At 40.9% G+C, this 22,009-nt stretch overlaps 1 protein-coding gene across 8 annotated transcripts in view; it reads left to right on the top strand.

Annotated features, from left to right (window-relative positions):
• The window catches only part of MPPED2 (metallophosphoesterase domain containing 2), a 176,362-nt gene that overhangs the window by 31,381 nt on the left and 122,972 nt on the right, over window positions 1-22,009 (top strand). For all 8 annotated transcript variants that reach the window (XR_004621336.1, XR_004621334.1, XR_004621335.1 and 5 more), the window contains exon 3: window positions 15,450-15,631. Coding sequence is in view for 5 of the 8 variants with exons in the window: in XM_019804759.2 (XP_019660318.1) it covers window positions 15,450-15,631 (182 nt within the window). In the remaining 3 variants the exon portion in view is untranslated. The remainder of the gene's footprint in view (window positions 1-15,449; window positions 15,632-22,009) is intronic.

Genomic DNA, 22,009 nt, shown 5'->3' with positions numbered 1-22,009 from the left:
GGTTTCATCCACCTTGTGAAATTAGGGCAATCCTGAGAAATTTTGCAGAGACAGAAATAATGACAAAACAGCGATAATTATGGTAATTATTGATCCTTAAAAACCATGCGCAATGCATTCTGCTTACTTCCTTAGAACATCTCTGTGAGGCGAGTATTTGCACCCCTCATGTAAATGGGAGAAAACTGAAGCATGGGGCTCACTAGCGCCACGTTCCAGAGAAGTCCTCCATGTGTATTGCATATCTGGGATTTGAATCCATGTTGTCTGTCTCAAGAACGTATCAGGCTCATTAAGTTTTCTGGGCATTCTAGTAAAGTTGTTACAGGTATGTGTGTTGAACAATCTGATTTTCTTTGAACCAGACTAAGAGATAGAACCAGGTAATAGTTGGACCAGTAAAAACAACTGACCACAGGTAGCATGTCATAGTTTTTAGTGTTTTCTCTTGGACAGTATCAAAGTGGACAAAACAAGAATTTCAAAAGTTTATTAGGTATTTAAAAGTAATACCTAATGTCTGAAATGTTCAGATGTGGAGAACACTTGTATTTCTTGTTTCACATTGGATTTGTGTAGAAGCAGGTATTGGCCTGGGAAGCAGGCAGTAATAAGCGAGTAAGCCAGGAGTCAGAGATTCCCCTTACAATGGAGGCTTCTCCATTTATGGCGTCTTTGACCTTGGGGAAATTATTTAACCTCAGAAACCCAGTACATCTGTAAAATGGGATTAATAGTACCACCTTATAGGAAGGACTGGATGAGGTAATGTCCATAAACTGCTTGCCTGGCACAGTGCCTGTGGTAAATAGCACTCCCAGAGGGTAACTTTTCTTTCTATTATTGAGCGTTGGGAAGCATGGAGCCTGGATCCGTTTTTGCTGCTAACATTGGCCATGAGCATGTCACTTAACCCTTCTGGATCTTAGACTCAACAGGAATAATAACACTGATCTTTTTACCTACAAGGTGAGGATGAAACCAGATTATAAATGAACCAGTGTTTTGAAAAAGTATGAAGGGATGTACCAATGTGCCAGTAAAAGATGAAGGGAACAGTAGGCAGACAGAAGGGGCAAAGTAATGGACTTGGGTTTAAGTTGTAACTGGATCTTTCCCACAGGAGTTCAGTCTGTGGAGACCAAATTGAGTTATATTCAGTCGTCCGTTAAGAAAAAAAAAGACAAACTTGAATCCAGACACCCAGCAGCACTATTCACTGATTACCCTGTTTTGTGGCCTCTCATCAAAAAAGGACCAGCCGTAAACTGGACTTTGTGGGAGCTCTTATGGCATGTTTTCCCAAGTGAAGGCTGTTTAGGGAACCCCCTGGAAGGCCTGGCTGAGGTTTTCCCTTTCCCGCGGGCGGGAGCCCATTTCTTCAGGCACACAAGCTGTAGGGAGCATCGAGTGGAGGTGTGTGTGAGCTTGTCCCTCCCCTCGGGCCAAGTGCTTCTACAAATTATCTGTGTGTTAAATTGCCACAAGTGCTCTACTAAGTTTTGCTTTGGCAAACTCACATCAGAATTCCTGGCTCTTCTCACATCCCCTCTGCAGGGTCCTGATGGAAATACTGCCCGGCCATGGGTCCTGTAGCAAGCAAACATTTAGGAGTCAGGACAAAGAGAAGTTACATTCTAGTCCTGCTGCTGTATTTATTGAAATGGGTTCATGATTCTAGCTGTGTTTCCTAACACAATGACATGCTATGGCAAGGGTGGGGAAAGATGGTCATTTCTTTGGAATCAGAAGCTGATTTGTAGTTGCGGGGTACAAATCTGTTCAGTGACTTTCTCAGGCCACCATTTACCCTCGATTCGGACAGGAATCACGTTGTCTGTACAGAACAGCGCCAGCCCCTATGCTAATCAAGTTTAATCTACCAGCCAGGACTGCTTTCCCACAATGAGCATTTGGAGGCATTGCCTATTAAAATATCGGGGATTTAGCACTGCCTTGAAAGCAAATCTGAAGGCTTGATAGGGGCTACCGTCTTTTATTATTATTATTATTGTGATCTTAAAGAGCAACTGATATGGGAGTGAGAAGGGGACTGGTTCAAACATGCCCCCTTGGCCACCCCTCCCTCAAAGATGATTTAAAAACAGGCACTGAGCCAGAGAATTTTCAAGGCTAACTTTCTCACGTGGAAGAGAAAAATTATTGCAATGCCCTTTAGCTAAGTACACTCACTTCAGCCTTTATGGATGGCAGCGGTCACGTGCTCACCTCTTCATGAGGAAGAGAGCTTGAAACACTCACACAGCAGAACCTCCAGAGACTGGGGGCAGGCTGATATCTGAAAGTAGGGCACAGGGAGTACCTGTAAGGTTTTTGGGTTGGTGTTTTGTTTTTGTTTTTGTTTTAAAGAGAAGGCTTTTTGAGAAGTTATTTTCCTGCCAAAAAACTAAAGCATTTCTAACCTCCTTTTCATCTTATCCATCATTGCTCTAACAGAAAGACATAGCTGACATGCCTGAGTGTTAGCAGACCTGTAGGCCCTCTGCAGAATGCACAGGTCAGATAACAGGCCCTCTATGGTTCAGCATTCAAATGGGTGTATACAGGAGTGAAAAGGAGCAAACAGAATTATACAAACATGGTGGATGAAGACTTTCTAGTAAACTTTTAGCAAATATTGACTCAGAACTGAGAATTATTTGAAATTTACTCTTATCTAAAGTATCCAGGGAAGTCACTGATTTGAAATAAAACAGGGTCATTTTATATGTGAACTATCATGAAACCAATAAGAGACTGTAGAAATGACATAGAACGGGGCGCTGAAAGAAATTGGGTCTGGCCAGGATAAGAACAGAGTGTAATTGGATTTGTGTGTTATTTTCATGGGTGTATAAAAGACAGAATGAGAGAGAGAGAGAAAGGGGTGGGGGAGAAAGAGAAAAAGAGGAGGAGTTTGCCCTGAATGAAAGATAACTGTTAAAGTACGATGCATACGTTTGGCTCCTATAAAATGTGGTCTTATACCCTTGTCCCCAGTGGGTACCTGAACCGGTGTGAGTAGTCATAACTGTAGTCATGATGGTTTGGTCTCTGGGTTTCGTGAAAGTTGGTGTCTGAGTAATGCATTCCTACCTGGCCTTAGCAGTCTTTACACAACTGTGAAGTAGAGAGGCACAGGCTTTAACAACTTTAGGAAAGTTGAGGTCACCGTGTAAATTCAGTGTCTACCTGGGAATTGCCTTCTTGTAAATTTGGCACTCTGACTTACCTTCCTCACCTTCATACCTCTCATTTTAACAAAACAAAACAGAACAAAACACTGTTCCTTTTATGCTGAATGACATTATTCTAGCTGTCTGCTTGGTGAGCTCCCACTACCCCTTCAAGACCCAGATCAAATATACCCACTTTGTGAAGACTTCACCATCCCCAAATTGAACTAATTCCTTTCTTCAGTATTTCTCATAGAAGATTCTATCTCAATAATGAGGGCTAACGTTTTTTGAGCACTTAATATGCACCAGCCGCTTTATAAGCAATAGTTATTTAATCAGCTTTGTGAGGCAACTACTGCTGTCATCCCCAGTTTACAGATGATATATAACAAAGGCTTAGAAGAGTTTAGTAATGTGTCCAGGGTGTCAAAGCTAGGCACAGGCAGAGCCATGGTCTACACCTAGGTCTTGTTGATGCTTTAAGCGACATAGATGACCCCCGAAGTGACCTCTTAATCTCTGTGTTCTCTCTTACTCCCCCTCCTCCCATACCTACATAGCCGTATAAAATTTAGGGTCACATTGATTACGTCTTGGTATGTACACCCTCCCAACCAAAAATGTGAGATTCAAGATGGTAAAAATGGCATCTTGGTAACCCCTGTTAAAGAATTATTCTTCAAAACCCTGACTCATACGGATATAAAATGAACACCTGCTAAAATTTTTATTTAACTCACTAATAAATGAGAGAACCAAGAAATTTGTTATAATAGGCTCACAGGAGAACCACAAATTTATATGGACTAAAAGAATGTTGAGTTGAATTTACAAATAGATTCGAAACTAGAGGGAGAGTCAGTTGAACCTCCATGGGACAGAAAACTTATTTGCAACTATAGATAAGAATTATTTGCATTGCTTTCACTTATCTACAAGTTCCTAAATTGTAAAATAGCCCAAAGGCTAAGGCACTTATTCCCTATGGGATCAGATAATGCCTAGAGGCTTCAGCATTCCATTAAAAGGCTGCTCACTCCAAAGTCACCTCTGAGAAACAGTATTGCATTTCAAAGGGCATAAGCTCATGGTTTAGACAGATTCCAAATCAAGAGTTCCAAGCTTAAATAATGAATCATGGAACATTGCATCAAAAACTGGGGACGTACTCTATGGTGACTAATATAACAAAATAAAAATTATTAAAATAAATAAATACAGAAAAATAAAAAAAGAGTCCCAAGCTTAGTGTAGGATCTTAAGTAAAATTTGGAGTATATAGAAAAGCACATGCATGTGTGTGTGCACACACACTCATCACGCAGAGATCTTGAGAGGATTAAATGTAATAATATAGGAAATAATAGAGGAATATAAGGAAAACCTCTGGCACATTATAGATATTGCTAAATATTAGGTGTTATTATTAGTAATATAATGTCTAACATATAGTTGTTGCTTAATAATAAACATTTGTTTAATGACAAAATCAGCAGTGGGCAAACTTTTTTCTGGGAAGTTTTTAATAGTAATTATTTTAGACTCTGCAGGCCTTATGGCATCTGTACAATTATGACTCTGCTCTTGTAGGTCGAAAGTGGCCATAGATAATATTAAAACAAATGAATGTCGCTGTGCTATAGTAAAACTTTCTTTATAGAAACATGCATTGGGCCATATTTTGCGTATGGGCTGTAGCTTGCTGACCTGTGAACTAAATGAATGAAATGGCTCATTCAAAAGCTTGGGGTGGAGGACTAATTTGTAGTCATACCTGTTGGTGGACCTTGCTGGTGTCACTCCACAGAGAAATCTGGGTAGAGTTTGGCCAGTGCTAATTAGACGTTATAACTTGATAGAGGGTATTTCCCTTTGTTATTGCTCAAAGTAAATTGACCACTGGAATTAAAGGCAGACCTAGATTTGATTCTCTTTTCAACCAGATACTAGCTGCGTGATCGTGGGCAAGTCACCCATCAGGTCTGTACCTTGGATATACCAACCTTGTGATAATCATGGGGAAATGTGAACTATGACATACGCTACCAAGGTAATAAGTATTTATTTCCAGAGGGAAGAAAAGTCCTCCATGGCTTTTTCTGTTGTGTGGGAACTATGTGATTTTTATGGTTGAATAATGGGCTAGCTATTTCAGCAAGGGATGAAGATGTAAGGTAAAATAGTTCTCTGTATTGCCATGAAACAGGCTGCACAGTATCATACATTGAGTCTGAAAATTATTGGATTGGATTAACTTTGGAAGGTTGCTAAATGTGGGTATCATGTTAAGTGGCCTTACAAATAAGCATTTGTTTTGCAATGTACTAACAAGACGTCCCAACTGTAGTAAAAATGGTCTTTTTGCCTTAGGTGTGACTGATTTTTTGAAAGTAAGTCTATCAACTCAACCCAAAGATGGAAAAAAAAAATTACAGATCATTAAAATCCAACTGAAAGAGCCACACACTTTAAAGAAGGCCTATTAGCCATGCAAATATGAAGCTACCTGCACTTCTGATAAGCATAATTAACTAAACAATGAATTCCATTAATAGCTACTTGTGAGACTAAGCCTTGAAAACTTGGCTTTGATGAGTTGGAATGGTAGAGAAGGATGGTAGAATTTGTTCCCCTTAGCAGAGTTTTTCATTTAGTCAGTTAGACACAACACCTCCTCAAGAATGTCACCCCCAACATTTAAAAAATTAAATGCTTATATGTTTGATGTCCCTCAAGGTTCTTTCTACTGGACTGAGCCAGATGAAGACATTTTCAGATGGACCAGTATTTGCAAATGACCCACATTTTGTGTTTGAAGTTGTAATTGTAATTATTGATGTAAAAAAAACCTGGATGCTCCATTTTAGGACACTCTGCAATTACATCTGGGTGTGTTGTGTTGTGTAAAAGAAGGCTGTATGGCTGGAGGGTGGCAGCAGGACAGAGCAGAGGCTGAGCAGCCCACTTGGGGCAGAGCCACCCACTAGCCCTTCCTCGCGCCTTTGCCGAGTCTCCGTTTCCTCATTCCCAAAATGGAAGAAAGATAGGGGGCTACCTGCCTCAAGGATTAAGTGAAAACAGTCATGTGAAGGGCATCACAGGGCGCCTGGCTTCTAAATGAAGACTGTTGCCATCGTTCTTCATTATTACTGTTGTTGCTTTCAACCAAAAAAGTTTATGTCTGTATCCAGTTGTCTTAGTCAGTTTGGGTTGCTGTAACAAATACCACAGATTGGGTGGCTTACACAACAGACATTTATTTCTAACAGTTTCAGAGGCTGGGAATTCCACAATCAGGGTGCCCCCCAATTTGATTCCTGCGGAAAGCCCCCTCCCTGGTTTTTCGATAGCCACTCTCTTGCCCCGTCCTTACATGGCCACGAAAGAGATCATCTTTTTCGTGTCGCTTTTTATGAGGCCACTGGTCCCATTCATGACCTAGTTACCTCCCAGATGCTCCATCTCCTAATACTGACAACTTAGGGATTAGGGATTCAACGTATGAATTTTAGGGGAGGACACAAATGCAGTCCATAGCACCGGATCGATGATAAACGTGTGGACAGGATGGAACCACAGGAGATTACTAGCATAGGATGTTGTAGTTCATTTGTGGCTACTTCTCTGATTCTCATTGTGGTCTACTCATGATGGCTTCTGTTTTAATATCATCAGCAGGTTTCTACTGCTGTTGTCCCATACCTTTCTGTCTTTCCGCCTTCTCATTCTCTACCCCCACCTCCCCTCACATCCTGCATGGAGCCTTAGTTTTCTTATAAGAACCTGCTTTCTTTGTGGCCCCCTGTACCTCTCAGTGGGTGAGGGAGGAGGCAATTTTCCACGGCCTTCGGGGCTGGTTCAGGCCCTACCATCTGGCTTTCTGTGGTCTGGCCTCTCCGACCTTCCACTGCTCACTGCCTTGTGACTGCTTCAGCCACACCTCTTTACCCGGAGGTCCCCACACATGCTAAGTGCTTCCACATTGCTCCTCCTGTTGCCTGAACAGCCCTTCTTTTCTGCCTGACTTTCCAAATCCTATGCTTGTTGAAATTCCCAATTCAAATTCCAGCTTCAGGCCACTCTCCTGCTTCTTTCTGAGCCTAAGATCCTTTGTCCATTTGAAATGGACATACTACCTTGTCCTTTGCCACTGTAATGTCCCCTGCCCTTCTTCCCAACCTGCAAGCAGTGCCAGGCATTTTCTCCTTTATTCCACAGCACCTGATAGGGCCTTGATTATAACACTTTGCACACTGTTTTGAAAGTCACTTGTTTAAATGTTGTGAAATAACTAAAATTGCAGAAACCAGGCATGTCAGCAAGCATTTGGTGAATAAATGAATTGACAGAATAACTGCAGAATCCTTGAAGGAACCATGCCTGTTGCTTCTTTGTCCTTCTAGAACCTATCATGGTACCTGGCACACAGGAAGGTGCCTAAGGAATGGTTGTTGACTGAATGCCTGACCCACTGTGTGTAATAACAGGTACTCAGTACAGCATCACATGCCCCTTTTTCTCAGATGCCAGGCCATTACGCAGAATTGGAAGCCGATTAACTTGGTTGTTAGGTTAGAAGAGAGGGAAACGTTTAACTCTAGATATAGTACATTTCCAGTGAGATATTTATGGCCCAACAACGTGCCAGCTGAGAGGCTCCAGTGGCTCATACGGTCGCTAGCCTGACGGGCACTTAAACACCTGAATAGCATTGGTAGAAAGACCATGAAATTCATATCAGACTCAGCGCTCAAAGAATTCAGTTGTTACCACTTAATATTCATTGAATGTCGGCACTGTACTTCTGTACTAGGAAAAAATAGATGAGACATCCTCTGTGCAGTGGGCTTTGTTAGCTATAATTAGTCGGTGATAGAATAGTGTTGATACAGCAGTCCAGCAGTTAAAGAAAAGCAGCGCCCTTGGTACAAATGGGAATGTATTTATACATCTGGTTCTGTTATGCTTACTTAGTGTGTTTCAGCACTGTTACTGTTCCCCGGGCATGATGGCTAAACTAGGAGAATTTCGCCAGCTCATAGTCTTAGAAAAATAAGAACAGCCCCACTTCTGACGCAACTTAGTTAAATCACATGCCCTTTAATATTTGTTTTGTTGTGGTAACTGGAATTCTGTCTTTGCTCTCTTTTACACTAGCTATCCCTGGAAGCCTTTTCTATAGCCCTACATTGCAATTTCATTTCTTTTTCCATATAAAGTCTCGGTAATTCGGATTATATTTGGATGGATCTGGACTGCGTTTATCTTTGCATTGTCTGGGAAAGCAGAGAATAAAATTGCAAAGAGAAAGGACATGCTTTAAGATACTTAAGAGACTGAATTATTTCTGAAGCCTTAAACAAGTAGTGATGTAGAAACCATGCAGCTAGTCATGTGGGGGGTCCTTGGGTCTTGCCCCTCTTTTCACACTTAAGGAGGAAGCTGGAAGAGAGGTAACTTGCCTAGGGTCACCTCGCTAAGTGGTGACTAATGAGTAAAAGTGCAGGAGCTCCTGGACTCCACAAACAGGGCTTTTTAAAGAAGACAAAACAAAACAAAACAAAAAACAATGAGACTCATCTGTGAACTCAAGTAGGTTTTTTTTATTTCTTTTTTTAGAGAGTTCATTTATTTATTAGAGAGAGAACATGAGCTGGGGGAGAGGCAGACTGTCCACTGAGCAGGGAACCTGGTGCGGGGCTCGATGCTAGGACTGAGATCATGACCTGAGCTGAAGGCAGACACTTAACTGACTGAGCTACCCAGGGGCCCCTAAAGTAGTTCTTTTAAAGAGACATGTATTTGGAAACATTTACAATCAGTTTGCACACGTGACTTGACATACCTGAGAATGAGGAACACTTTTAATTTCTACCAGTATTCTAAAAATCAAACTTTTAAATTGCTCACTTCCCCCAACGTATTGAAATATGCAGATTTTTTGAGGTTTTAAGGAATTCCTTTTGACTAGATAACTTACATGAGAATTGAGGGGTCAATATACACAGCACTAAAACTTGGGTATTTTCAGCAGTGAACTCCAGTGATTTTAAGCAGACTTGCTAGATCTTAATGGCTACCAGAGTTTAGGTGATTTGCTAGCATTTTATAATTTTTATCTTTTTTATTCTCCAAGTGCCAGCATTTTTTTAAGTTTCCAAAATTAAGTGGATGGAAAGAGAAATTGGAAGTTAGGAAATCTGACTTCTGGTACTTTAGAGTGGAGAAACCTTTAAATTGTAGTAGTTATCTGTTTATTTTAATGTGCAGTTAAAACATAAAGCCAGCATATCTCAGTCATGAGTTCATAAATGATACTGTTTAGGGCAAAACTTTTTTTTTTCTTAAAGATTTTATTTATTTTTTCGACAGAGATAGAGACAGCCAGCGAGAGAGGGAACACAAGCAGGGGGAGTGGGAGAGGAAGAAGCAGGCTCCCAGTGGAAGAGCCTGATGTGGGACTCGATCCTATAATGCCGGGATCACGCCCTGAGCTGAAGGCAGACGCCTAACTGCTGTGCCACCCAGGCGCCCCCCAGGGCAAAACTTTAAAAAAATACATAAAAGGNACTCGATCCTATAATGCCGGGATCACGCCCTGAGCCGAAGGCAGACGCCTAACTGCTGTGCCACCCAGGCGCCCCCCAGGGCAAAACTTTAAAAAAATACATAAAAGGGGTAGAACACTTAACAGAAACCAAGAGCAGTATACATGAGTAAGGCAGACCAGGAAGAAGATATTCAAAGAAGTGAAACAGAGGATTAGACAATCTCTAAAGTCTCTTCCAACATAAAATTCTGTGATTTTACTGATTACACCCGGTATTTGGATTTCATTGGCTTGCTGGCGGACATTGCATATCTTTAGCAAACAGTGTATCTAGGGTGGATATAACTTTGGCTTTTGTGCCACCTAAGTTTTCTGGGTAAAACAATGAAAGCTTTAATGTCACATTGGAAAACTTTTTAGAGATAAAGTCAGTGGAATGCATGAAGAGCATCGGATTTTCAAGTGGAATGGAGGTGGTAAATACATCTGATTCCCATTGGAATGCTTTGTAAGGGTAATATTCTATTCTCACACTGAATTACAGGCTAATCGTGTACACAAGGCTTTTACTGAACACATGGTCTAAAGAAGAAATCCATGTCATAACAAACGACATGATAACAGCTTTTATGAAGATCTATCAATGGGGCTTGCAATGCTGTATGAATCTGTTATTGGGAAAAATAACAAGATATTGTCAGAAGAATATTCCATAGTGGAAGCAGTAATATTATCATATTTTTATGGGTAAAAAACTCTAATTTGTCAAGACTGAATAAATGAGAACGGTTTATTTGTTTGAATATGCAATGAGATATATAAACACTTGACAGTCAAGCTTCAAGAACAAGATTGGAGGCGGCACAAAACTTAGAGACTGAATTAGAAAACGTTGTGACGATAGTTGCTCTTGGAAAGACCACCGGTGTGCCCAGCACTGTCATCTCTCCACTGCTCCTAGCAACGTTTGTCTTTGATAGCATATGCCTGGCCCATGAATTCACTGGCCCATGAATTCTGACACTGCCCGGGAGGCATTTGGACCAATCGGATCATATGAAGGAGGAGACCAGCAGGGCTCTGAGGAAATCTTAACACACAAGGGAATGCTGAAGAAACCAGGGCTCCTCAATTAGAGTACACGATATCCGGGTGTTATGGTACTTGTCCTCAAATATTTAAAGAATCGTCAAAGGGAAAAGGGGACTGGATTCTTATTCTCTGGTATTTCAAATGCAGAAGGTTGATTAAAGAAGAGAGTAAAAGGAAGGAAATAAATGTAATTATTGACTGTGGGGTATGTGTCCAGACCGTGCTGGGTGTTGCTTATGTGACCCCTTTTAACTCTCAGAAAGTCCCTGTGTGGTAGCTATTACCTCCTTGTAACCGGAGAGATGGAGGTCAGAGAAACTAGAAGATACTTCTAGATACTTCTACTAATAGGAGCAAAAAAAAAAAAAAAAAAAAGAAATAAAAAACAAAACAAAAACAAAAACCACTTACTGAGTGCCTACTGTGTGTCAGACTGTTCTAAATGCTTTGAGTACATGATACCTTTTCATCCTCATAGCAATCTCATTAGAGAGGTACTGTTCTTATACCCATTTTATTGGTGAGGAAACCAAGGCACAGGACTTAAGCTCCTTGTTTGGTGTCACACTGTTAATAAATCTCGAGTGAGAGTCAAAGCCTGACAGTCAAGCCTGCTTCACTCTTAGGTCATTCTGTGTCTTTGCTTTCTGAGCATGTGCTGTGTGTCAGACCCAGTATTTGACAATTTATAACCTCGTAGCAACCTAGCAGATTAGGCGTCATTGTTCCCATTTTACAGATGAGGAAAAAGAAAACGAAGCCCCAAAGAATGAAATGACTTCCCAGAAGCAAATACCTCAGCCAACATTGTTCGTTTCTGGTCTCTGAGCCAAGCCTCTTCGGACAGTCCTCAGCTTTCTCTGCACTTGCAGAGGTGTATACTCTGAATCAGAAACTTTTTAGCAAGTAGAACTATGGAGAAACCCAGAATGGGGGGCCCCAGGGAAGAGGAGCGAACTCAGGAGCTCTCCTTCTCTGGAAACCTTGCGAAGAAATCTTGTGTCAGTTAGGCAGAGATGGGGGTAGAAGGGATTCAAGCTTCATAGAAAGCATTGAACCCAATGTCCACTAAGGTTTTGTCCGGCTCTGGGATTCTATGATGCTGTGTTTTCTTCTCATCTTCCCATGTCATCTTGTTTTCCCCTGGGTGTACTCAAATGTACGTGCAAATCTCACCGTGATATTTGAATCTGGCTCTGGGGGTTAGATTGTCTTGGTAAGATACTCACTAGGATCCTTGACATGATGCCTTAGGGGAAATGTTCGATCATTGAGAAGTCAGCAGCATAAACAGTAAGCAGTGAAGTTAAGACGGAAAATGTAGCCTGTGGGGTCTTCGCACAATGTGAACAGGTAGGTCTTCTAATGGTAGTCGGGCTCTCCCTTAGACATGCTGTTAAAGTGAAAATATTTGGCAGCCTTGACCTGTTTTCAAAGCATTTACCAAATGCCCAATTTGGAAATAGTAGTTTCCCAAGGGTTGTCTCAGCTTTAATTATATGTGTTGCAACTTGCCTACTCTGCTAGATGTCTTATTTTCAACTCTGAATGTCTTTGGGTGGACATGGCTTCCTTCCTGTGACCCCCAGGTGATATATGTCATGTTATCCTGCGGCGTGCCTCTGACATGCTGTGCTGTCTTGTCTCTTGAAACCGTCTCTTGCCTTGTTTTGAATCCTGTGGGTAACAAAGGACATCAGTGTCTCTGGGTCAGAGGATGTATATAAATTCTGCGTTTGCCTCTTTACCTCCCCCTTCCCCAAGCCTCTACCTTGAATCAGTCCTCCATCTCTCTCTTAAATGTCTATCTAGTTCATCCTCTTTGGTGACATCAAATTGGTGATATTGATGGGTGAGCCTTCTTTGACAGTCTTCCGTGTACTTCTGACTCATTCTTTTATTTCAGCTCAAAGCTAAGAAGATGCATTTGCTCCCTTTTCCCTTTCCCCTCTATTTTTCTATTCCTTGGCCTTTCTTTCACTGTTAATTCTGTTGGACATTTAAATGTTTCTCTGGAGGAGGTGGGAAGGTGGGGAGGGAAGTGGAAGCCACTTAAAATTGGCTGGTGTTCCCATCAGTGTCCTCAGCAAGTTATTGCTCAGTCTAGAACTACGATGGGAAACAGACAGATTATGTACCATCTGATGATTTGCTTCTCTAAACCCAGGCGAAGTCTGGGTTTAGAATAGGGGCCTGTACACGGTGAAGGGTTTATATCTGTGCTACTTTCTGTCTAATAAATTCAAAATGATAAGTTATAATGCATGTCCCTCTGATAAGTTCCAATGGATTTGTAAAGGATTTTGATGTTAGAAGTTGTGCCTGGAGCTCAACTGAGTTACGGAAAAGAGGAAATAGGGACTGTGTCTGTATATTACCATTAGGTTGAGGACTGGAAAATAAAGATGTACTTACGTGTGTATGTATATACATAAATATGTATTTGAATTATTCATGTATTTAGAAGTCCAGTGGTTGATATTTATTTGATTTTCATTCAAATGTTGGTGGATTAAATATCAATGTGCACAGCCCCATTCCTGTGAGCATCTTAACTTTTGACATGGAAGCAGAGTATTACTATCACTTTCACTTTTCCCTTCCAGTCTGCTGCAGAGAACAGTCATTCATTTTCTCAGGAAATGAGACTTTTAGACTTTTAGAAGACAGGAGATATTGATGAGACTAGAACCACTAAGACTGAGTGTAATGGGGTCTCAATAATGGAAGGGAAGACACCAAACACTTATGCATGTAGAAAAGTCAACATCGGATATAATCAGAAGGGTTTCCAGGTTACTCATGAGATCTCAGTGGATTAGTGAATATTCTCCATGGTAATAGCATTATTAATTTCTAGACTTTACAGGAAAAATTCATTAATTTTTTGCCAAAGTTAAACTTTCTTTTTGGGTTTCCAATTAGACCCACTGCGTTAACCAGTTCACAGTCCCTCCCCCTCTCCTCCCTCTTTTCTCTCTTCTTGCTCTCCTTTCTTCTTACTTCCTTTCCTTCTCCTGTGACAAAGAGAAAATTACATTAAAAAATGAACCGTTAAAGAAATTCCAGACTTTCCACCAGGTTGTATATCGATGTCTTTATTCTCCTCACTAAAATTGCCATTGTTTAAACAGATGTTTCTTTTAGAAAGATGGAAAAAAGAAAAAAAAATTAAATAAAGCCTGTAGAGGCAACACATATAGGGAATCTCATGTTGAGCTCTCAGTGTATTCTCTGCTGCAATTTAACGATGAAGGGCGGGGCTGCGACATGAAATATTGTTCCTTATTTAATGTTTCGCACTCTAATCTCCGCATTGCATATTTGCCTCTCTTGTGACCTTCTCTTTGCCTTTATAACTACTTCTTTTCACCCATAATCCAAAATAAGTGTACATTGCTACAGAGAAATTAAAGGAAGCTGTCAGTGGAGAGTTAATATAGTTAAAGCATCCTTAACTCTGCTGCAAACCCCTTAAATAATTAAAACTGTATGCTTGAAGAGTCAGATTTGCATTTCTTTACCAAGTTTATTTAGCACACTTTGTTACACTCAATTAAATGAGACTGTTCTGTTTCATTTTCTTTGCTTCGGGTTGATCATTTTGCCTTTTGATTCTTATGCCCTAGTGTAATTTCACAGTGCTTAGGTCTCTAAAACTATACATATATTAATGCATATGTAGATCTGTACGCACCCATTAAAAGGCTTACTATTTGTACTGAATAGAATCTTTGCCCAAGGCATTTGAGCATTGCAAGTCATCTAAGGTGTAACTGGGACTGCANAGTGTAATTTCACAGTGCTTAGGTCTCTAAAACTATACATATATTAATGCATATGTAGATCTGTACGTACCCATTAAAAGGCTTACTGTTTGTACTGAATAGAATCTTTGCCCAAGGCATTTGAGCATTGCAAGTCATCTAAGGTGTAACTGGGACTGCAGATAATTCACTGTGGTAAAGAAGGAGCTTGACAAAGTTCTTCTAACATTCAATGTTTTTCTGTTAAGTCCTGTTATTTTGACATCACCTTCTCTCCCCACTGTTTGATTTGTGATTCACTTAGCAAAAACAAGAAGGTACAGGTGTTGAATGTTTGTGGAAAGGAAATTAAATATAAGTACTGTCTATATCTCGCCACATCTCAGTTGGCAAAGCATGTGCAGAGCGTTCTCCGTAAATTAGTTCACTGCTTAAGTTATGCATGTTTAAGAAGGAATAAATGTAGTTATCCGCTTCTTAATGAGTAGTGGGATCAATTGGAGCATGATGAGAGAAAATAGCATGATTTTGCTTCCCCAGTTGGGGTTCAATATCCCTAAACTTCATGATTAATCACTCTATCAGTTTCCTGGGTTATTTCTGATTTTACATGTAAGATATTCTTTCCTTTTCATTCTCCTACCAGGTAAGTAAGCCTTTTTGAATTTGCTCAGTGGGGTCGTAGATGGGTGATGCTTTCTCCTTTGCACCCCAAAGTCTCCCTTGTTACAACGGCCCCTTCTGCCTTTGCATCAGTTTATCTGGGTGCGTTCACGGATAACAGTCAATATGTATGTGCAATGACAATTACGAGGGTTCTAATATATTTAACTGTTATGGGATCTGTTATGTCTACTTTAGGGTCGACCCCATCCCATATGACACTCCAAAACCAGCGGGCCACACGCGGTTTGTCTGCATCTCAGACACGCACTCAAGAACAGATGGTATCCAGATGCCTTATGGGGACATCCTTCTCCACACAGGCGATTTCACCGAGCTGGGACTGCCCTCAGAGGTTAAGAAGTTTAATGACTGGTTAGGTAAGGAATGATTGTGTTCTGGCGCCCCCAATTAACCTTTCCCGTCCGAGTGTCACTCACTGCGTCCTAATTGAATTAGAGCACTTGGAAGCCAGCTCAGCCATTTCTCGTATGATATGCGGTGGTGTCTAGCTTTAATCCAATTCTGTTAATTAAAGATGAATTTTTAGATATTTAATTTTACTGTGCATCCTTTCAGTGCCTGGCCTCAGCGGCTCTGGGGCAAAGGGACGGAAAGCTTTGAAACCCATCTCATCTCACTCATGCTGCTTTAATGAGGGCATTCATTGGCACACATGAGACCTGGAATCATATTTTTAATTCATTGGCTCTGCAATCTTTCCCAGATATTATGAGCAAAGATGTACAAATGACCTACTAGTAAGAGAACATTTCTAAGAAATGAAGGAGGCTGTAAAAGTCCTTCTATGAAGGGAGGGGACTAGCACAGTGCTGATTGGGGGCAGCTTTCCTGAGTGAACCAACGGGTGTCCTAAAACCCCTGATATGATAAGTTGTCCTGCTGTAAAGCTCCTCAAACTTGGAATACGAAACCACCCTAGAAACACCAAGAAAAGGATAATGGCAACTCTGTGGTTACTGTAGAGGCACCCGCAGGTCAGGGTTATGGAAAAATGTGGGCTCCTGGGTCAGGCAGTTGCCAAATATTAGCATTACAAGGCAATCATGGGGTTATTCATAGCTAGATTAGGTGACACATCTTTTAAAAGAATCCTCTTAGGTGAGGGAAAGAAGGCAAGGGTTCTGAGATTTTAGAATCTCTAAAGACACTAAAGAATTATATAGTAAAGAGCAGAAATCACTCCAGAAGAATAATGTCATGAATAATATCCCAGTCAATAGAAATTACTCAGGAGATTTAGGCAGAAAGTTCAAAATTCATTTTCCATCAAACTAAAGCAGGGGCTGAGAAATTTTTAAATAATTGATGAAATGATAAAATGTCTTTGTGAATGGAAAAACACCATTCATTAATTAACAACAGTTAAAATATTTTTAAAAACTAAGCCTAACTACTAACATAACTATTTTGAGTTTTCCCGTGTCCTTGCCCATCTATCCACATTTTCTGAAATTGGCATCAGAGTATGTATGTGGTCTTTTACTTCTGGCTATTTTCATTGAATAGTATTGACATGATTTTCAATGACTTTGCATAATTTTCATGTTCATCCTTTTAAATAGCAACATGATGTTAATATTGTTCTGTGCTTTTATTTAATAAAGGATTCCTCTAAAAATTAATATTGATATTGATAATTTCTCCTCTGATGCCTAGCACTGAAATTTTCATTTTCATTTGTGCATGTCTTTTTGCTTCTATTGACTTATTTCTTGGGATAAAGCATTGTATGAGTTACATTACTAAGTAAAAGGATATGAAATTCTTTATGTTTTTTGCTGTGTATTGGCATCTCGCTTTCCAAGGGGATCATAGCTGTGTACTTCCTTAATAATGGATGGATATACCAATATAAGCTTGATCTCGGCAGCATCGGATAGTGGAGCTTTGAATTTTGTGCTGTTTTAATAGTTACTCCGTCATCTCGTTTTAAACAGCAGGATACCTTAAATAACATTCAGCCTAATCTCATTTTTATAGATAACTCAGAGATACGGAGGAGTTAAGTGACTCTCTCAGAGTCCCCTTGTGCCAGAGCAGGGTCCGTAATCCAGATCTTCTCACTTCTCTTTCGCCTTTGCAAAATTGGCTTTCAAGTACTATTATCTCTTAATTTTAGCAACTTTTATTTATGAACTGTTAGCAGGCAGAATTACTTTAGGTTGAATCTGGACAGTTCTAAACTGTTCTGTGAAACTGAATCTCAGTGCAGAAATGATCTAGCTGCATTGACAATGTTGATTTGTAAAGAAAGGGAATAGCACTGTGAGAAGTGTTTCTAGAAGTACAAGACAGGGTAGATCCTGGTTATAATCTTGTGTAGCCACTGACCTTGGGCAACTGAGTTAACCTCTCTTTTCCCCTTGGTTTCCCTCTGTAGAACTAAGGATTAATACTACCTGTCTTTCTGGATTGTTGTGCAGATTAATCAGTAAATGATTGCTGCTAGTAAGTTTTTGTGGGCCATTAATAACTGAATGGGGAATGTGGTGAATGGACCATCAACAGATATTTAAAGGGTAAAAACAAGAAGAGGTCAGAGGAGTTATTTAGTAGATTAGAAGTAAACACTGGGAGATTTTTTAAGGGAAAGTACTCTGTAAATGGAAATGTGCCGTAACTAAGGAAATAAAATGATAAGGAAATAAAATGCTAAGGTCCAGTTGCACGGTCAGTTTCTTCTCTTCTCATTTCCCCACTGATCTTGTGTGGCAGAAGTAAGAGGCCTCAGGAGGGGGTGCAGAACATGAGGCCAAAGGGAGCCCACGGGATATGGATAAAGTTGGGATCCCATAGGGAAGGACCAGAATAGCTCAGTTACCCTGGCAACCTTATGGTGCTCTGAGAGTGAGAGAGGATGTGAGATTACACTCTACCACTTGGCTCAACAGAAGCCTCTCACCTGAAAAAAGTGCTTCCAGCAACAGTTGCCAGATGACCTAGCAGAGTGGTCAGAGGTCAGATCGGTCTGGGGCTTCTGTCATAACAGGGCATCCAACTCTCACTGGCCTGGGTCCTTCCAAATTTTGGAAGGCACTTCAAGTTCAAAGACCCTCTCATTGATTTCCATCTTTCTACTCTAGACCATCCCCATTATTGGGAACAATCTGATCGTCCCCCAGCTCCTTTTTTTCTCCAACAGGCTCATGTATTTCTACTACAGGCCAGGCATTCCTTCTGTCCCTATGTCATCCCTCCAAGATTGCCAGTGTTACCCAATTTTCCAGATTGGGAACCTGAAGCTCAGGTGGGGTGACTTACCCAATGTCAGTTAACAGATAAGAGGCTCAGAGAGGTTATCAGAGAAATCCACTCAGATTCACTTGACTACTCAACCTGGGATTGTCTGATCCCAAAGTGTGAGTCCTTTTCTGTTACTACTCTGCCTTTATGAATGGGCTCAGAGCGGCTGGGAAGCTTGCACTTTAGGCTTGAATTAAAACACAGTAGCTTTCAGCAGTTTCATATGGAATTTGAGTAGCTGTTTGACCATGTGTTATTATTTGAAAGATGTATTTAGGTCCTGCCTGTCTTGAATCTCATTTTGACCTACCAGCTGCAGGGCCTGAGAATCCCATCATGACTTTCCTATTGGTTCAGAGATGATGGGTCCTGGTTAATTCATGCATAGGCCACCTGGCAGGTGTAACACACAAAGTTAATAATACAAAGTGATCTTTGAGATAAGCTAGCACAGCACAGGGTCATAAGAAGGTAGAGCTCAAACTAGGTACAGTCAAACTTGGAAAGGTGGGATACCATATAAAAATTATAAGCAGCTGGAAAGAGCCAGTTTTGAATTCCCTACTTTTGGTAAGTTGCTTAAACTCTTGAGCCTTGATTTTCTCTTTTGTAAAATGGACGTCATCATAATGATATACCCCATGGTGGTTGTGCGTATGCACTCTGTGATAAAGCTTAGACCATTCTTAACACAGCCCTGGCCTGTAGACAGCTTTCAACAACTAGTGTGGAGGAAGACAACAGAGCCAGAGGCAAAAAATTCAAAAACCAGAAACTAAAAGGGACTGGTACCATGGGTTTAAAGAGGGATTTGGACTGTAAGAGGAACCACCAGAGGTATTAAGGGTAGAAGCAAAACAAGCTCCCTTACTGGACAGAATGCTAGGACTTTTAGAAGTCTTAGAGGTCCCACCTCCTAACTTGAGAGAAGGGAAAACTGAGGTCGGACTTTAAATGAATCACCCAGAGTCACTCAGATAATAGATGACCACATGGGGACTAGAACTTGAATGGGGAAGGGTGTTGAACAAACATGTATTATCTGTAGGTGATAGGGTCTAGACACTGTACCTGTTCCCCACCCCCCAATTACATGTATCGTTCATGCAGTCCTCACAATAACTGATGGAGTAGTTCTTGTTACTTATGAGTAAGCTATTATTAGCTTCTTTCATACTTACAAGGAAACTGAGCCTTGGTGAAGTTCACTTATCTATGCTCATAACAACTGGGAGGTAACATCAGAACTTGAACTTGGGTCCATCAGACTCCATTTCCTGAGTGTTTCCTCCTGTCTTTGTCTATTCTCAGTGTGGGGCTTAGGATCCCTGCTGGAGGGACTGTATCCTGGGTAAAATGGTGGTTCTTTGAATAACTGCCCCCTATGACACACATACGCTTATAGGCGGATGCTGAGGGTCCAACGTGGGTTTACGTCATGTTAAAACAGTTTATGGCACAGCCTCTGTATAGGCCTTGGCTGCTGGGAGGGTGGTGTGAGGTGGGGAAGCATTCTTACCATTTGGTGTGTAGACAGTTCCCAAAGCAGTGAATTACAAGGAGGTAAACATCCATAGGGAGTAGTGAGGATGCAGCCAGGCACACAGGCTCCAAGGGCTGTCTAAGTCATGTTGTGACATTAGGATTTCATTGCACTCATCTCAGTCCTTGAAATGAATAGCCACTGACTAGAGCCTGAAAATCTTTTCTTTTGTGGGCCAGTCTCTCCCACTTGCAAACACTTGAATTCAAAAAACCCAGCATATTCTGACAGCTGCTGCTGTTGCTCCATTGGCCCCTTTACTTTGAAATCTCTGCCGTGGGTTGGAGGGTGAAACTTTGTTTCTCTCTCTGCCATCCTGAGGGAGCCACTAGAATCGTGTTTCTCACTTCTCCTGAGTCTGGCTGACCAGACACCCATGTCCTCCATCTCGCAAACCACCTCCCCTTCTCTCCACCCAGCTGCCGCCCATGGGGCTATCTTGAAGAAAACAGCCCAGGGTCAGGGAGACATGTGGCTTCTTATTGCCAGGGACTGCAGGGTTGTGGGAAAGAGGGACAGATAAATCTTTCCCAGAGAAATTCTTTTTAAAGTGATAGTTAATCCTATCGTCCCATTAATATGTTAGGTCAGATATGCTATAGGTATGTCACAGGCGAAGAGGCTTAGGCTTTGGTGAGCTGAACTGGGATGCTAGCCGCTCAACCATTGTAGCATTATCTCTTTTATCTTGGCACAAATGCATCCTAATCACAGACTGGGTTTCCAGATAAACTTGCCAACTATAAAATGCTTGCTAGTTAAATTTGATTATTTTTATTAGTAGTAAATTCTGAACCACTGATATGCCCGAAGGTATGTTTTGTAAGCCATTGGGCCACGTGTGGTCTTCCTTGACTTTGCCCTGTATTCTTCCAGCCTGTGCCTCTTTGATACTCTTTACTGTTCTTCACTGTCCAGTCGATTTCGTCCCTGCTGTCCTCTCACCTTCAGAATATTTTTGGTAGACTTCTTCTTGAATATGGCATGTGCCTATTGAGCATTCATGGTTGTTCTATAATTGCTTGTCTCTTCCCTACTAGACAACAGCGTGTGCCTAACAAGTGCTCTTTGTACATCTAGTTCGGAGTATAGGGCCTGAAACGTAGTGCACAGAAATGGTTGTTGAATCATGGAGTGAAGGAAAGGTACAGGGCTTTTTTTTTTGCCTGTACTGGCTCAGACTTTAAAATTATGTAGTTCCGTATGTAAAATCTCTTTCTCTTCCCTTCCTTCTCTTTCCCTTTCTCGTCAAAGTGTTTATAGCACCCAGTTGGCTATTGTTAATGATTCCTACATATAGTGCAGAAATATGTAAAAAGGGTTTGTTGTTGTTTTGTTTCCTATTATAATTAGACCGGGTTCTTGGGTGGCCTCTTGTTTCTGCCTAAAGATTACATGTCACAATCTGGCCAGTCAGAATCCCTTTTAGCACAGAACCCATGCCATGAACTTTCCATGATGAGTTTTCCTTGGTCTTGGTTGTTACATAATAGCTTTGAGCTTCCGTTTCTCCAGGCCTGAAAGGAAGAATGAAAATATTCCCAAGGAAAATCTCAAGAAGGTTATTTATATTTGTAGGAGCATTGTATTAGGCATGGTTCTAACAGAGTGTGACTGTCGCAGACATCACAGATCGTAAACATATAAATTGATTTTGCTTCTTTCAGAATAGTCATATTGGGTGACTGTGTCCCTTTTCCAGCCATTTTGCTGTTGTCCCAGAGTTTTACAGCTGGGCTTTAGGAAAAGCTTTCACAATCTGGGCTATTTATTTTATTCTTACAATACATGTAATACATGTGCATGCCTGATAATTTAGAAAGTAGAGACAAGTGAAAGAAGAATACAAAATTACCCATGGTCAGAGATAACCACGGTTAACATTTTCGTATGAATCTTTATGGAATGTTTTCTGTTGATACTTACGTACACACACACACACACACAC

This window comes from Ailuropoda melanoleuca, chromosome 16 (genome assembly GCF_002007445.2).
Source record: "Ailuropoda melanoleuca isolate Jingjing chromosome 16, ASM200744v2, whole genome shotgun sequence".
In the NCBI taxonomy this organism is placed as follows: Eukaryota; Metazoa; Chordata; class Mammalia; order Carnivora; family Ursidae; genus Ailuropoda; species Ailuropoda melanoleuca.
Note: the sequence above shows the minus strand (reverse complement) of the source record. Positions and strands in the feature narration are given on the sequence as shown.